The 17,272-nt window shown below is 42.3% G+C and overlaps 1 protein-coding gene across 13 annotated transcripts in view; it reads left to right on the forward strand.

The window, feature by feature from the left end:
- LOC144668247 (A-kinase anchor protein 13-like) overlaps positions 1–17,272 on the forward strand; it is a 385,814-nt gene that overhangs the window by 330,456 nt on the left and 38,086 nt on the right. For 11 of the 13 annotated variants that reach the window (XM_078530039.1, XM_078530037.1, XM_078530033.1 and 8 more), the window contains 6 exons: positions 6,586–6,653; positions 7,979–8,045; positions 9,674–9,803; positions 14,421–14,533; positions 15,719–15,895; positions 16,601–16,851. In XM_078530039.1, the coding sequence (XP_078386165.1) occupies positions 6,586–6,653; positions 7,979–8,045; positions 9,674–9,803; positions 14,421–14,533; positions 15,719–15,895; positions 16,601–16,851 (806 nt within the window). The remainder of the gene's footprint in view (positions 1–6,585; positions 6,654–7,978; positions 8,046–9,673; positions 9,804–14,420; positions 14,534–15,718; positions 15,896–16,600; positions 16,852–17,272) is intronic. The other 2 variants (XM_078530030.1, XM_078530038.1) reach the window with 1 other exon arrangement.

The raw sequence follows: 17,272 nt of genomic DNA on the forward strand, positions 1-17,272 counted from the left end.
TCAATCTTAAGTGGGAGACCCCATATTTTTAAACTGTGCCCCCTTGTTCTAGATTCCTTCATGAGAGGAAACAATCTCTCAGCATCTACCCTGTCAAGCCCCCCTCAGAATATTTAATGTTTCAATAAGATCACCACTCATTCTGCTAAACTGCAATGAGTATAGGCCCATTGATACAAATCAGGGCTGAAATTGCAGTTTTCTTGGTATATTTGATTCAGTCATAGGCTCAGTGTTGCATGTACTCATGGAGCCATTGTTGTGAGAGCAAAGAGGCTAGGAATCCTGCAGCAAGTAACTCACCTCCTAACTCCCAAAGCCTGTCCACCATCTACAAGGCACAAGTCAGGAGTGTGATGGAATACTCTCCACTTGCCTGGATGAGTGCAGCTCCCACAGCACTCAAGAAGCTTGACACCATCCAGGACAAAGTAGCCCGCTTGATTGGCACCACATCCACAAACACTCATTCCTTCCACCACTGACTCTCAGTGACACCAGTGTGTACCATCTACAAGATGCACTGCAGGAACTCACCAAGCCTCCTTAGATAGCACCTTCCAAACCCATTACCACTACCATCTAGAAGGACAAGGGCAGCAAACACATGGGAACACCACCACCTGGAAGTTCTCCTCCAAGCCACTCACCATCCTGATCTGGAAATATATCGCCGTTCCTTCAATGTTCCTTCGCTGGTTCAAAATCCTGGAACTCCCTCCCTAACAGCACTGTGGGTGTACCTACACCACATGGACTGCAGCGGTTCAAGAAGGCAGCTCACCACCACCTTCTCAAGGGAAATTAGTGATGAGCAATAAATGCTGACCAAGCCAGCAATGCCCACATCCCATGAATGAATAAAAAAAAACAGAACTCTTCCGTGCTGAAAGATCAATATTCAGTCTTTCACACTGAATGCAAAAAAAAAATTTCATTTAGATAGTACTTTATAACGGTTTGAAGCCAGCAGCAACCCCACATTTGATAATGATCTGATTAATTTTGCTGATTTTGATTGAAGGAAGGGTGTTGGCCAGGATGTTTGTGAAGAATTACCACAAACTGGCAATGCTACCTGAAGGGTACCCTCTCCAAGCCATGCAGCAATTCCTCCTGTACTGGACTGTCGGCCTGGATTGTGTGCTCAATTTCTGGAATGGAACTTGAACCCACGACCTTCTGATTTGGAAGTGAGAGTGGAACCAACTTGTCTGAGCTGAGACTCGATGTTAGTACAAAATGAAGAAAATATTAAAGGCCAAGCTTGTTGGACCAAATAACATTTCCACTTCCAAAAGGCTCCAGCCTTTTTCTAAATTCCATGGACCTGCAGCAGTTTATGGGGCGAATTTGAAAACCTTTCCTCGCTCCCATATCTCTCAGAATCATAGAATTGTTATAACACAGGGAGACCATTCTAAAGTGCAACAAACAAACCATTTAGCACCGGTATTCTGTGTACATTCTTATGTGAAACTACAATTCATTTTAAAGATTTTAAGCAGACAGAAATGTGTATACATGATACCAATCTGGTGTGATGTTCAGTCAGATTGTATCTACTCCACTTATTCAAAGAAATAACATATTTTTCTGTCTAGACCACTCCTAATCTGCAGATGTATTGGAAGCTCTCAGCACCTATTTGTCCTGAATACAAATTGCAAATCGTTTATAATGGTCACGTTTGAGGAGCAAATTTTAATAGATTCTGTGTCCTTTATTTGGTGAAAAGACATGGTTCCTTTGTTTGTAATGCAAGAGAATTGGATTGTTCTCTTCAGCCAAATGCAAACAACTGCAGTAAGTATGTGGCCGCCAAACATTCTGATGTCAGAAGTAGGTAAATGCAGCTGTGGTTTGACCACTGGTCAGTCCTGACCCAACTGATCTCCACAAGCCCGAGACTAAGGAGTGTTATAATTGCGTCTCTGAGCCAGGGAAATGGGGAATCAGCCAGGGCTGCTGCTCCTGATCACTATCTTGTTCCCCCTGCTGGAAAAAAGGCATCTGGACTGCAGTTGTCAATAACTGCGATTCACTTGCCCAACTTATAACAACAAGAAGCTGTATTTATATAACATGGAGGAGCATGAATAAAGCAAAATTTGACTCCGAGCCGTGTAAGAGGATATTAGGGCAGCTGACAAATGTTTGATCAGAACGATAGCCTTTAAGGAACACCTTAAGTTTGGAACGGGAGATGGAGAGGTTCAGGGAGCGAATTCTAGAGCTTAGGACCTTAGCAGCTAGAAGGCATGGCCACCACGGGTGGAGCAATTAAAATTGGGGATGCTCAAGAGGCCAGAATTAGTAGGGTTCTGATATCTCAGAGGGTTGTGGGACTGGAGGAGATTACAGAAATCGGGAATGGTGAGGCCATGGAGGGATTTGAGTACAGGATGAGAATTTTAAATTCAAGGTGTTGCTTTGCAGGTAGCATAGCCTGTCATTATTCATGATCTGGGGGTCACACTTTTAAGATACTCCCTTGAGCTAATTACCTGAAGATAGCCAATATCCCTGCTAATGGTTCTTCCAGCAAAAGTTGCTGCCATCAGTAGAGAAACTTGGGAAAGGGAGGGAAACATAAAACTATAAAAACACGCAAATCCTTACTCCATCATTTTCGGGCCATTCCATGTACAATCTTCTTTCCAAATTATTCACTTGCCATATCCCCCACCCCCTCAGTTTAACTTTCAAGTTACTGTGACTGGTTTCTGAAGCAAGAGATCTCAAATATCTGGATCCTGATGATGTTTCTAAGTACCTGAGCTTTACTGCTAAGATTTGGTGTTGTTTGACCTCATTGATTGGAATGCTGCACAGTAATTATTTCTAGCATTCTAGATGTAAACCAGCTCAACTCCTTGATGAAATTATAGCCTGCAAGTCACACTCGCCTGTCCATAGTTCTCCATATACAGAAGCATTTGAAACTGATTTTCCTCTGATTTTTAACTTAATCAGTATTCAGCCCTCATTCTTAACACTGGTATTAAAATAATGTCAATCATTAAGTCCAGACCAACAAATGCTCGGAGCTGACAGAAGGGTCATTGACCTGAAATGTTAACTCTGTTCCTCCCGCAGGTCAGTCCTGCCTGACATGCTGAGTATTCCCGGCATTTTGTTTTTTTCTCCCCAACATCCGGAGTATTTTACTTTTAGAAAGAATAGGAAGTTAATAGTAAGAAAAAGAGCTGGATGCAACTTTTTCTCACACAGAAGAGTAATTGGGTTTGTGAAGTTACCAAAAAAGGATATTGAAGTACTCTGTGTAAACAGCCTGAAGAGAGTTGGATGTGTCTCCAGAAAAAGGAGGATTGCGTGTAGACAGAGTTGAGGTTTATGAAAAAGGGATAGGCTTATTGGGACAGGGAGCTTTTCTGTTCTGAAAAACTCTTGAGAGGTAGATCATGAGTAAATGTCACTGATGTGATTTATTCCAGTCCGATTTCTGCCCAGTGCTTTCTAGTCCAACACCATTAAAGTCCAAAGCAACCATAGACTACAGTAATACTATAAACAGCATCAATACTGTAAACAGCATCATTCTATATCCAAGAATGTATCATTCTTGAAAGAACGTAAGGTACAAACTTAAATTGATTAACTGAGAGTAAACATTAATACTCATGACATTAAGCAGCTTGTGGTTGACAATTGTAACTATATAAGCAATAAGAAAGTGTATTTTGGGTTGGCAGTCATATTGCAGTTGGCAGTCGCCGTGACTGTATTCTAGTCTTACTGTAGAATCCATGTGTCCCCAGCTGAAGGCAAACAAGGCTTCTCTCCAAGTAAAATCAGTTTTGCATGAGGCTGATGTGATGCATTGACACAATGCACTGTAGGAAAAATCACACACAGGCCAATACACATTTCCGACATTATTAAAGTGACTACACTTCAAAAGTACTTCTTTGGCTCTAAAGAACTTTGAGATGTCCTGAGGTCATGAAAGGCATTGTATAAATGCAACTTATCACTTTTTGTCCGATACTCCTGTTTCATCATTTCAAGTTGTCCCCATCACTGGTGCTTCGCCATTTTTTTATTTAACACAAAATACTCTCTCTAGGAAGGGCAGAAGCAATGATTGTGTTGCTGGGTGCTCAAGTTCCAATGAACATAATATGTAAATTTCACATGCCAGCCATTCATTGTATTTAGTGAAATTCAGGTGACAACACTGCAACATATGTACGGGCAGAATTTACATTCAGCGTGTGGGCGCGTGCCCAAAACGCTGGAGCGTTAAATGACGCGCGATGACGTCGGGCGTGCGTCCCGATGTCATTGCAAAGTCACGCGATATTTCGTTCGGCGGGCACGCACCACCGATAATTGATAGGCCTATCAAGGCCATTAACCAGGTAATTAACCAGAATCTTACGCTGCCCATCCAACCTTACGGCCGGCGGGCAGGCGGAAAGGCCAAGCGGCCTTTACATTTTTTGGGAAACCTCATCCACGAGCGGGATGATGTTGTCTAAAGCTTTTACAAATTAAGTAAAAACTTTTTCTTGAAAAATAAAAACATGTCCCATCTCATGTGGGACACCGTCACATGAGGAGGCATGTTTCATTAAATTTTTATTGCTCTTATTTTTTTTAAAAAGCGCTTCAATCTCCCTGAGGCAGCTCCGTGCCCCAGGGAGATTGAAGTGCTCTTTCGCGCACATGCACAAAAGAGCGCCTGGACCCGGCTCTCCCTCCTCCCCTGCCCGCACAGTTAGAGCTCAGCACCACTGCTCGCAACCCACTCAGGGCGGGCCTTAATTGGCCCGCCCGCGTGAAATTGCGGTGCGGAGCTGACCGTGCCCACCCCTTCTCGCCAAGCCTGTCCTACCCATGGGAAATCCTGACCCATGTTTGGGTGTTTCAGTTATTGAGCAATCACGGTGAAAAGCCAAGGGCCATAATACAGAACAGACGGGAAAGAGTAAAAGAGAAGATTTAAAATGCCTGTTGATTGTTGTACAAAGAGAGGACTGATGGAGCTGAGGAGGTCCATAGTTCTGAGAAGCTATAAAGGAATGAGTTTGAGACTACACAGAAGGGCTTCGGTTACAAAACCATGAGGAAGTGGGGAGGTGAAGGTGAGTGTAGGATGATGCGTTTGCAAGTTAGGAAATGAATGTTCAAAGAAGCTTCAGTTGTTTGATATCGAAATTTGGACATCCAGGTAAATCCGATTTCTGTCTTGTTCTGGATTTGAGAAAAGGAAGCTATCCAACTTGAAAAGGGGTCCTGTGACACTTGTGCCTTTCTTGTATTGTCAGATTGTACGATTAAACTTTCCTGTATTAAAATATTGATGTTATACATGTTGCAATAATGCGAATGTGTGAATAGACAATGTGCAGAAAATGTTCCTGCCCCAAGTTCTCAACACCCCCTTAGGACTGGCTTGCTTTGGCTGGCAGTGTGGAGACAGCCCAGAAAATGGTTAATGTTAAGATAACTTAAATAAAACCATTGGAAATTACTTGGACAGTCACCTGTTTGATACTTGTCGTGTTGTAGGAAAAAGGGACGGGAGCTCCTAGCTAAAGGCTTATCATCTTGGAACATACACGTGACCGAGAGATTAATAAATCCTAATTTATAAACAATGGGTCCCTTACCTGTCACTGAACTGTGCAACCTTCTCCTCCCTTTTCCCATCATTGGCAACCATTCATGCAGCCACCCAGCCTCCACGACCTGTGATTCCTTCCCTAATCCCATTCTCTCTCCACTTGCCCCTTCTTCAATGCCCACCTAAAAACCCACCTCTTTGACCAAGCTTATTTGTCACCCTTATTCGTTTGGGTAAGGGCTCACTTTTTTATTTCCTGCGTCTGAAACTTTTTGGAGTGTTTTTTCTAATTAGAGGCAAGTTCTATGTAAATGCAAGTTGTTGTAGAATTTTACCAAGTTAGTGCTGAGTTCTAAAAACAGAATTTCCAAATAGTGTCACCTGTCTGCCTATGTGACTCTCTTCAAACCTACAGATGAGACACCTCACCTTCTGCTGAAGGATCTCCTCGGTCTTATTTAGCCTTTTCTCTCTCAAGTGCTTGCTCATTTGCTGTTTTGGTTTCAGATTTGCAGTGTTTACATGGTTTGCAGTGTCTGAAACACTCTTGTCCTTGTTTTTGTCTGTGTGTGTATTTATCACTAACCCTCAGCTTGTTTGCTCCTCTTTCTCTGGTGTTCTCATTCTCACATTCTGCAACTCTGCCTCTATCTACTCTCCCTCACCGGTGCTAAATCCTTCTGCCTTTATCTATCCCTACACCTCTACCTCTCTATGTGCATTACTCTGTTTTATTGTGTATGATTATGCCCCTGTGAACCACCTTGGGACATTCAGTAAAGACATTGCATAAATGCGAACTGTCATTATTGTACATTATTGTCTCACTGCATCCTGTTCTCTGAAACCATCACAAAATTAAGAGCTAAAAAAAATTACTGCTCCCCTTCACAGTAACAGTTTTTTCTTTTCGAAAATATATATTTATCGTGGTTTACATTCAGTTTCCTGCAGTCTTTTTTTTCTAACTGAACTTTTCTTTATCTTGTCAGGTTGTAATGCACAAGTTCACAAGGGCTGCAGGGATAGTCTGCCCTCCTGTAACAAGATTAAACAGAAGGTATTTATTCCCCCAATCTCTGTGTGTGGTGCGAGATTTATTTTTACTTGTTCCTGGTCAGTTATTTGTGGTAATCGAGGTGAGAGATGTTGCTGCAAGGAACTGGAATACTCCTTTCACTTCAGGAGCCTAATGTCAGCATCACTCACTGCCCGGTTATGTCAGGCGTAGGTCTGATGTAGAGTAAGGCTCCAATTATGTGATCTTAACACGGTGGTAGTATCCTCACCCCTGAGTCAGAAGCTTGAGAGCTCAAGAGCTCATGCTCCAGGCTGATACTTATGTGTAGTACCGCTCAGAGGGAAATGCTGTTTATTGGATGAAATATGAAACAGAAGACCAGGTGGACGTAAAAGACCAGGTGGCACTATCGGAAGAACAAAGGAGTTCTCCTGGCCAATGTTTATTCCCCCTCAAAAGCCACTAAAAAAAAATTAATTTAGCCATCAATCTTATAGCTGTTTGTGGGGTATTGCTGTATTCAATTAGCTGCTATATTTGTTTACATTACAACAATGAGTACATCTCAAAAGTACTGAAATGGTTGCCTTTTGAGGACAAAAAGGATTGCCCCCTAATGTTCCAGTGCTTATTCTATGAATCCCATGGCCTCTCTGAATGAGTTTCTTAACCTAGTGTAATTGCTTTTGTACTGGAAACTATCCTATAAAGGTGCAGGATTGAGTCTGCCTAACCTAGTGACAGAGAGGGATTTAGCGACCAGCCAGACAGGTGAAGCTTGTGTCCCGTCAGCCAAAGCTAACTTTAACTTTAGATCCAGTGACAGTAAGCCACAGCTTGAGTGTTCTGTGCAGTATTGTTACAGCTGAGGTCTCAAAGCCTGGGAGCAGTGCAGAGAGTAACCATGAGACAGATACCTAGCTTCAGGCGGGGAACTTGCAGAGATGCAGGAGGTAACATGGAATGTATAAAAGTCAAAACTTTCAACCACAATGGTAGGACAAGTGCAGATGGATTCAGATCAGTGAAAAGCAAATTCAGGAATGATGGCAGTAGGAATGTCTTCATGCTAAGAATAATCAGAATGTGGAATTAGCTTCTGGGTGGAATATTATAGACAAAGGCCCTACAATAATGTAAGGCACAATCAAATGCTGTGATAGAAGGCTGGAGGACCATCTTCATCTGTATATATCTTTTGAACTGTGCTACCTTTGGAATTGTGCTGGCTGCCTTGAATGTTCCTAAAATGTTGCTTAAATTAGGAAGTGCTCAAGCACGCCAGTAAGGTGATTCTGTGGCAACCTGTATATTTTCTAATGTAGTGTGTAGTGTGTTAATTTGTATCAAACTCTTTATTTCAGCAACAAAAAGCCCCTCAGGCCCAGGATTCTTCAACATTACCCACTGTTGTCAACATGAGAAACAAAAGTAAGCATCTTTTGATCTGTATTGAGAGCTCGCTGTATGTAGTACCCAAGGGATATTTATATATGTCACCCAGTAAATGGGTTTCATGGTTTATGTAGCATTGTCACTATAATGTCACCATTTTGATAAAGGTGTAAAATTTTCATATCATCTCCGCTTGTGAAATATGCTCGACAGTGCAGTTACCAGTATAGATTTTGGCCTTCCTGATTTAGATTGTGTTTGGAGTGAGCGTTTTGAGCTGTACGATGCTAAAGTGGAACACTGCTGGGTGCAGGCCTGTCACTAGTGGTGGTAGCAATTTGAAGAGTTGAATAAAAAGGAGCATTCAAGAAACTTAACTGCACGAGACTAAAATAGAGAGTGTGATTGTTTCCTAATTATTTTTATTCATTCATGGAATGTGAGCATCGCAGGCAAGACCAGCAATTGTTGCCCATTCTTAACTGCCCCTTGAGAAGGTGTTGGTGAGCCACCTTCTTGAACTGCTACAGTCCATATGATATAGGTATGCCCACAGCGCTGTCAGGAAAGAAGTTCCAGGGTTTGACCCAGCGACGGTGAAGGAACAGCAATTGAGTTCCAAGTCAGGATGGCGTGTGGCTTGGAGGGCAGCTTTGGTAGCAATAAGCTAAATAAACCTATAGGTAGCATTGCTGTGTGCTGCAAGAGTATTGCCAATGTCCTTTTAGCACAGTAAAACTAAACAAGTCAGCCAGGATCATTCAGCTCGAGCCGCTACACAGGAAAAATGGGTCCCATTGTGGAGCTGGGGCTGACATTGTTCAAGGTTTCACGCATGAGCTGAATGATGAGCACTTGGGGGTGAGAGGTCAAGGATGAGGTCAAGCATGTACATTGAGTTAAGGCTGTTGGTTATCCACAATGCTTGGGAGGGGAGACACCGAAGAACTTGAAAGAGGATGTAGGGAAGATTTTATGATGTCAGTGATTTTGTTTGTGAATTTTTGAATATATAATGTTGGGGATTGTATTTTTAGGGTGCTTTATTGGAAAGTTGGCTGTCTGCCACAGAATTTTTTTTTTGGTAAAATGTGATGAGTAGCTTTTGTACCTGAACCCACCTAAAATACGACTACCTGATTTGTTGAAAGAATAGTGACCTGTGGAATCTGATTGGGTAAAGTTTTGGGAGACAATTGGTTAATCTCTGGCTTTTCGATATTATTGGTCAAAGGTTTCTGCCCCCTGGTTCATGATTGGCCTCCATGATTCGGCTTCCAAAGATCACCTTCCACACAGGGGCCCTGGCAATAAAGCCCAGCCCTACATGGTGTTATATTTCTTATATGTTGCATTCCCCGGTTGTAATTCTGTGGGTCTAGGGGTAGGCAGAGGACTGTTCTAAGCACCATCCTTATTCATAGTTAATCTTGTAATCCAAGCATATGTTCTTGTGATAGGATAGTATCAGCAAGTTGGGATATCTCCAAATTAAATTTTAGATGCAGTTCATGGGGCTCCATGGTATGAATCTAAGCAGCCCCATGGGCGAAGGCTTAGGTATTCTGTTCCAAAATGCGCTCCCTTTTGTTTACACTGATCGTTCAGTATGATTGCATTATGATTTTATATCTATCTGCTGTGATTTTGTTCTATTTATTCAGCTTTCCAACCCAAAGAACGCCCAAGGTCCGCAATAATCCTTCAAGATGACAACCCATTGAATGCTCCTAATAGGAAAATGCCCCTCTACCGATCACTGTCCAAGAGTATGTCAATAGCCAATATCGCAGGGTAAGTTAGGTTATTTGTGTAGTGCAAAGTGCTGAATGATTTATGCAAGAGATTTGTTTTAATGAATTAGAAGTAGTGTTAACTTGCACTTGTCGAGCACCTTTAATGTAGCACAATATCCAAAAAGGAATGGCAGGAGTTCAAAACGCTACAGCGGTTGATTGACAATGTGGTTGTCCGCATTCATATCCCTCTGGGGTAGAAAATTCCAAAGATTTGCAACTCTGAGTGGAAAAAAAAAAGTCTCTTTTTTTGGGAAGAAGCATTAAACTGAGGCCCCACCAGCCCCCTCAGGTGATGTGAAAGATCACATAGTACGATTCAGAAGAAGAACAAGGGAGTCCTCCCCTGTTTTCTGGCCAATACTTATCCCTTCATGGGCATCACTAAGAAAAAGATTATCTGGCCATTATCACATTGCTGTTTATGGGAGCTTGCTGTGTGCAAATTTTCTGCTGCATTTCCTACTTTAAAGCAGTGACTACACTTTAAAAGTACTTAATTGGGCGTAAAGCTCTTTGCATACTCCTGAGGTTGTGCAAGGTGCCATATAAATGTCCTAAGTGGCTGGCCCCTTATCCTGAGACACTGATTTGTAATTCTAGACTCTTGAAGCAGGGGAAGCAACCTCTCAATCTCTACTTTGTCAGGTCATCCTAAGAATTTTATGCCTATCAATGAGATCTCCAGAGGTCCATTCCACTCAGTCTTTCCTCATATGACACCCAGGAATCAATCTAGTGAACCTTTGTTGAACCCTCTCTAAGGCATGTATATCCTTTAGTAAGGAGACCAAAATTGTACCTCGTTCAAAGCCCTATGGGCAGGATTTTTCCATCGGCCTGCAGGGGCAGGCCCGACACGTAAAATGGCACGCGATGACGTCGGGTGTGCGTCCCTATTAAGGCCGTTAAGGATTTAATTAAAGTTATTATAAACGCTGCCTGTCAAACCTTAAGGCTGGCGGGCAGGTGAAAAGGCCAAGCGGCCTTCGCGTTTTTTAGGAAACCTCATCCACGAGCAGGTTGAGGTTTCCTAAAACTTTTATTAAATAAATAAAAATATTTTCATTAATATAAAAACATGTCCCAACTCATATGACACAGTCACATGAGGGGACGTGTTTAAATCAATTTATAAATCTTTTATTTAATTTTTTGAACATAGATTCAATCTCCCTGAGGCAGCTCCGTGCCTCAGGGAGATTGAAGCGCTTTTTCGCACACATGCATGAAAGAGCGCTGGCCCTGACTCTCCCTCCTCCCCCTGCCCACACAGGTAGCGCTGAGTGCTACCGGCCGCGTATTACGCTGGGCGGGCCTTATAAAATGGCGGCGCGGGCGGCAATCGGCTCCCCGCCTGCCCCTGCCCGCTCCCACCCACCCCACCCACCATATGAAAAATCCTGCCCTATATAAACTTGCCTGTTATGGATGTTTCTGCAAGTATATTTTGTATCATCAGCCAGATAATGTAAACCCATCGCCACCTACAAATCAATGAGCCAAGCTACTCAAAATTCCAGGCTGATGGTGCAGAAGTTTAACAGATGGCTTATGCTTTCCCATAAGTTGATACCTAATCATTTGATAAATGATGTGTAGCCTTTGTCCCATTGCTGGAATTGTTGCCCCTTGTTGACATTCACAGTGCTGCTGTGATGCCTATTGCTTACACTGACAATCCACTCTGCAGCATTGCAATCAACACACCATCTGGAATTTACTGGGCTGGAGGAGGAGTGCCGAATAAACACTTGTTGTTGGGCAGTTGGTGCACAAGCAAAGTGGGAGATAAAAATATGCTGACAAGAAAATCTGTGGTTTAACAGACTCCGGCCCTAATGTTCGCAATGTTTTTAATTTAGTTTAGCAGAATGCAGGTGCTTTGACGAAATGTGTGGAAAACTTAACACCCACGTTCTGGGTTGTCTCTTTGTCCACTGCATGAGACTTTCACACCCAAATGAATCATGGCATCATCAGCCTTTTGCAGAAAGGTGCTTTCACAATGACAAAGCCAGAACTCCGGGACATTGTTCTTTAAGGATGAAATGTCTTTTGTTAGAAGGGGGACAGATTCTTATATCATCAGAGTGTGACAATGATATGATGTGACATTGTTTGTGTCCTTGAATCATGGTTCCAAAAGATATATAAAAAAAATCTTTCTTTGTCCCCTCACTACTCTGAAGCCCAGATTCTTCCTCGGGTGCATTATCACAGGTACCAGTAATCCTTTAGTTCCTTAAAAGAATGAAGAGGCACTGGAGAAGGGTAGAGAAGTTTTAGAAGGATGATACCAGAAATGCATGGATATCAGGAAAGAATTCACAGGCTGGGTCTCTTTTCTCTTGGGGGGGGTGGAAAAAGAAGGCTAGGGAGTGACCTAATAGAGCCCTTTAAGATTATGAAAGGTTTTGATAGAATGGATACAGAGAGGATGCTCGTGCAGAAAGGACACTCGTGGGGAAGATCATTACTAGAGGCCATCAATATAAGGTATTCAACAAGAAGCCCAATAGGGAAATCAGAAGAAACTTCTTTACACAGAGTGATGAGAATGTGGAACTTGCTAACACAGGGAGAGGTTGAAGCGAATAGTATAGATGTATTTAAGGGGAAACTTGATAAACACACAAGTTGCAATAATAGAGGAGGAAAGAAGGAAGGAGGCTTGAACTCATTGGGCCAAATAGCCTGTTTCAATGCTGTACCTTCTATCTAATCCAATGAAATCCTTACCCAAGTTCCTACTTTTCACATGTTAGGCTAGATATTGATTGTGGATAGCTCCTCAGTGGAGAGTATCATAAATAATTGTGTCTTTACTCAAGTTTGTACATGTGTATTATTTTTTGTAAGTGTCACTGGACAGCAATCAACAGTGGAACGGCTAATTTATCTCCTTACCAGCCTAGAGGTGATAACACCAGTTGTTGTGCCCCAGTTACAGTTTTGGCTGATTTTAATCAGTTAAGCACACTGAGATGTGCTAGTCTGTATGGCTCAGTAACATAGAAACGTAGAAAATAGGAGCAGGAGTAGGCCATTCGGCCCTTTGATTTCTGCTCCACCATTCATTATGATCATGGCTGATCATCCAACTCAATAACCTGCTCCTGCTTTCTCCGCATATCCCTTGATCCCTTTCACCCCAAGAGCTATATCTAACTCCTTGAAAACATACAATGTTTTGGCCTCAACTACTTTCTGTGGTAGCAAATTCCACAGGCTCACCACTCTCTGGGTGAAGAAATTTCTCTTCATCTCAGTACTAAATGGTCTACCCCATATCCTTAGACTGTGACCCCTAGTTCTGGACTCCCCCACCATCAGGAACATCCTTCCTGCTTCTACCCTGTCTAGTCCTGTTAGAATTTTATAGGTTTCTATGAGATCCCCCCTCATCCTTCTGAACTCCAGCAAATATAATCCTAACCGACTCAATCTCTCCTCATATGTCAGTCCCGCCATCCCAGGAATCAGTATGGTGAACCTTCACTGCACTCCCTCTATAGCAAGAATATCCTTCCATAGATAAGGAGACCACAACTGCACACAATATTCCAGGTGTGGTCTCACCAAGGCCCTGTATAATTGCAGCAAGACATCCCTGCTCCTGTTCTCGAATCCTCTCGCTGTAAAAGCCAACATACTGTTTGCCTTCTTTACCGCCTGCATGCTTACCTTCAGCGACTGGTGTACGAGGACACCCAGGTCTCGTTGCACATTCCCCGCTCTCAATTTATAGCCATTCAGATAATAATCTGCCTTCTTGTTTTTGCTACCAAAGTGGATAACCTCACATTTATCCACATTATACTGTATCTGTCATGCATTTGTCCACTCACTCAGCTTGTCCAAATCATCACTGCATCCTCCTCACAGCCCACCCTCCCACCCAGCTTTGTGACATCTGCAAATATGGAGATATTACATTTAGTTCCCTCATCTAAATCATTAGTATATATTGTGAATAGCTAGGGTCCCAGCACCGATCCCTGCGGTACCCCACTAGTCACTGTCTGCCATTCGGAAAAAGACCTGATTATTCCTGTCTGCCAACCAGTTTTCTATCCATCTCAATACACTACCCCCAATCCCATGGCTTTAATTTTACACACTAATCTCTTAAGTGGGACTTTGTCGAAAGCCTTCTGAAAGCCCAAATAAACCACATCCACTGGCTCCCCTTCATCAAATCTACTAGTTACATCCTCAAAAAATTCCAGTAGATTTGTCAAGCATGATCTCCCTTTCATAAATCCATGCTGACTCTGTACGAATCTGCCACTGTTTCCCAAATGCACAGCTATTAAATCTCGTATAATGGACTCTAGAATTCTCCCCACCACCGACGTCAGGCTGACTGGTCTATAATTCCCTGTTTTCTCTCTACCTCCCTTTTTAAATAGTGGGGTTACATTAGCTACCCTCCAATCTGTAGGAACTGTTCCAGAGTCAGTACTACAGGCACTGCATCTACCCATGAAATAATCAGAAGACCCAGTAAAGCATTGTTTCCATGAAACTCCTTTTATACTTAAATACTGTTATAATTCAGCTTATTCCCCTTACTCGAGCTGAATTTGTTTTTCTCTTTTGTCCTGTGCAGTCCTGCGATTGATGAAACCTCCCTTGCTTCTTGGCGGGTTTTGTCTCAGTCAACTGACTCTCTAAACCACATAAAACAAGTGACAGAGTCGATGGAATCACTGACTGATGAAGGTAAGAGTAGTGTTTAGTGTGTGGTTCCTTATTTTACTTTAAAACTTTTAATTTATGGGCCTTTGGAAAGCTGAAAATGAAGTACCGATGAAAGAGTAAGGAGGCAAAACACAATCCCCTTTTACAAAATGATAAACACAAAGTGCTGACAACACTCAAACGATGGCAGCATCTCGCCAAAGGGAAGAGGATTACTGAATCCCACTATATGTGAATCCTATGCTGTGCAAATGATAGCCTGAAGCCTTCAAATAATATTCCTTTGACTGCTATTATAGTGGAGACAGTTAAGCCATTTCATACTTTGTTCATATACTAATGCTTACAGAGCATCATTTCAGAGGCTAAGGACATAGCCTGAGCTGGGCCAATGAGATCTGACATAACAGAACATAAAAATCTAACCATTCAGGTCAGGATCCACCTCTGAATATCTTCACTGAGTTATACATAATCACCAAGATCATATTCTATTCCTAACGCAGTTGGATAATGGTCTGCCAAGATATGAGTTGAAAGCTCAGTCATCAGTACAGAAAGTAACTTAGCGAATTTAACCCCTGCAGCATGCACAAAGTTGAGGATGTAAGGCTTCATTGAATGAACTACCACTACTGCCTATATTAATAGGAGGTCTTGTGGTGCAGTGGGGTAGTGTCCCTACCTCTGGGCCAGAAGCTCTGGGTTCAAGTCCCTGCCAGGACTTGTTGGCCACGGAAGGAGCATTCACGATGTAGTTCAATAGGCTGATAATCTGTTTGGGAATCTTTCCACCACCTCCCCACTAATGCCCAAAGGGAAAAATATATGCGTACGTGTTTGAAGATGCACCAAAAAAACCTGCCTATATTTAAAATATATCTACTTTATTCCTAGTGAACCTCTGTAGTAGGATGGTTTGACTGCAAATCAATGGTTTGAGAATTAATTTACACTTGGCATTAAATAACAATATAAGGTACATTTAAAGAACAAGAATTATGCACCATTTATTTGAGGAGCTCAGATGCCTTCAGCCTGTGTAAAGTGACCATTACAATATACCCCAGTGGTATTTGAGCCCTGAATTATTGCAGTGACATCAAAATATGATGTCTCAATCTCAAACATTGCTGCCAGTCAAGTGTGTGCGTATGTGGTGACGTTTGGTTACAGTAATTGCTGGACATTGGTGTTTATTGTCAGACTCTGCATTTGTACTCCACGTTCCCACAGGTACAGATGTCCTGGATGGGCAGCTGATGGGAGAATTTGAGTCGGATGCTAAAGAGTTGGAAGCGGACTCCTGGAGTCTGGTGGTGGACAACAACTTTGTGTGTCAGCAGAAGAAGGAAGTGATTAAGCGGCAGGATGTCATCTATGGTAAAAGTTGACATTATTCCTATTTTAAATGAGGTCACTGTGACATTTAAAGAGTTTACAGGAACAGAAAGAGGCCATGAAGCCCAATTAGCCTTGTCCTTTTTTGTATATGAACCCCACCAACCAACATTCTCACTATATCCCTCAACCTGATCGCCAGGAATGCACCTGGATTCCCCAAGGTCCTTCCTACACCTCTATTAGCTCAGCTGTAAAAGTTCACTCTTTTTGCTCTTATAATTTAATGAGTTGTTTTCACTTTATATCAATGAATCTCAAGGGGAAAAGATTCAGCATACAGACTGACTCTGGGATTAGAGAGAGCGAGAAGATGAGATGAATAGAGAGGTTAGGTGGAGCGAGTTGGGAAAACTGAGAGGAATCTCGCTGTTGGGTAGTTGAGGATGAGGGCAGTGTGTTTAAAAATAAGCCTGAATGCAGTTTAATGGAGGATGGAGAAAATGCATGCATTTGGAATTAGAAAAAATTAGAAAGAATAAGAAAGGAAATTCAAGAGAAGCAGTGACCACCAAATTTTGAGACCATGAAAGTTGTAGCAGGGAAGAGGGGATTGGAAAATTTATGCAAAAGGTCTTGGTAATATGCGAATATCATTGTGTCTAAGGAACAGTACTAGCGCCCTGGTATTAGTGCAGAACCCTGTGTATGCTTGGCACCCTACTGATTGAGATTTTGCTTCTACAGAGTTAATGCAGACGGAAATGCACCATCTTCGAACCCTGAAGATCATGTCTGAAATCTACAGCAAAGGGATGACAAAGGAGCTGCAGTTTGAAACCTCAACAGTGGAGCGTATCTTTCCCTGCCTGGAAGATCTGATTGACATTCACACACAGTTCTTCTATCGGATTCTAGAGAAGAGAAAAGAATCCTTGGTAGCAAACAGTGATCGGAACTTCTTTATTAAAAAGATCGGTGACACCTTGGTGAATCAGGTAAGGAGGATTCACGGTGTTGAGGTGTCATTCATTCTTTTGAAATTTAAACCTAGAGGTGAAGTGTCCAAATTGTAACACGTGGGCCACGTATAAACTTAGAGGGCTACAGGGATAGAGGTGGTGATTGGGGCTGACTGGATTGGTCTACAAAGAGCAGCATGAACTGAATGGGTGGAAAGGCCTACTTCTGTGCTATTATGACTCCAACATGCAACCTGTTTTTCTGTTTGAGTTTTATGAGTCTGTAGACTTGGATAGGACTGTCCTTAATGCTGATGTTGTTGTACTATTGGTGAATAAATTTTCACCATCAGAACACCAAGATAGGTGACTATCAAGTCACCAGCCAGTCGATTGCAACAGAGATTTAAACTTTATATGTGGTTCACAAGCATACAGCCCATCAAGACAAAAGCAT

The sequence above is a fragment of the Cetorhinus maximus genome, chromosome 26 (genome assembly GCF_964194155.1).
Source record: "Cetorhinus maximus chromosome 26, sCetMax3.hap1.1, whole genome shotgun sequence".
Classification (NCBI taxonomy): domain Eukaryota; kingdom Metazoa; phylum Chordata; class Chondrichthyes; order Lamniformes; family Cetorhinidae; genus Cetorhinus; species Cetorhinus maximus.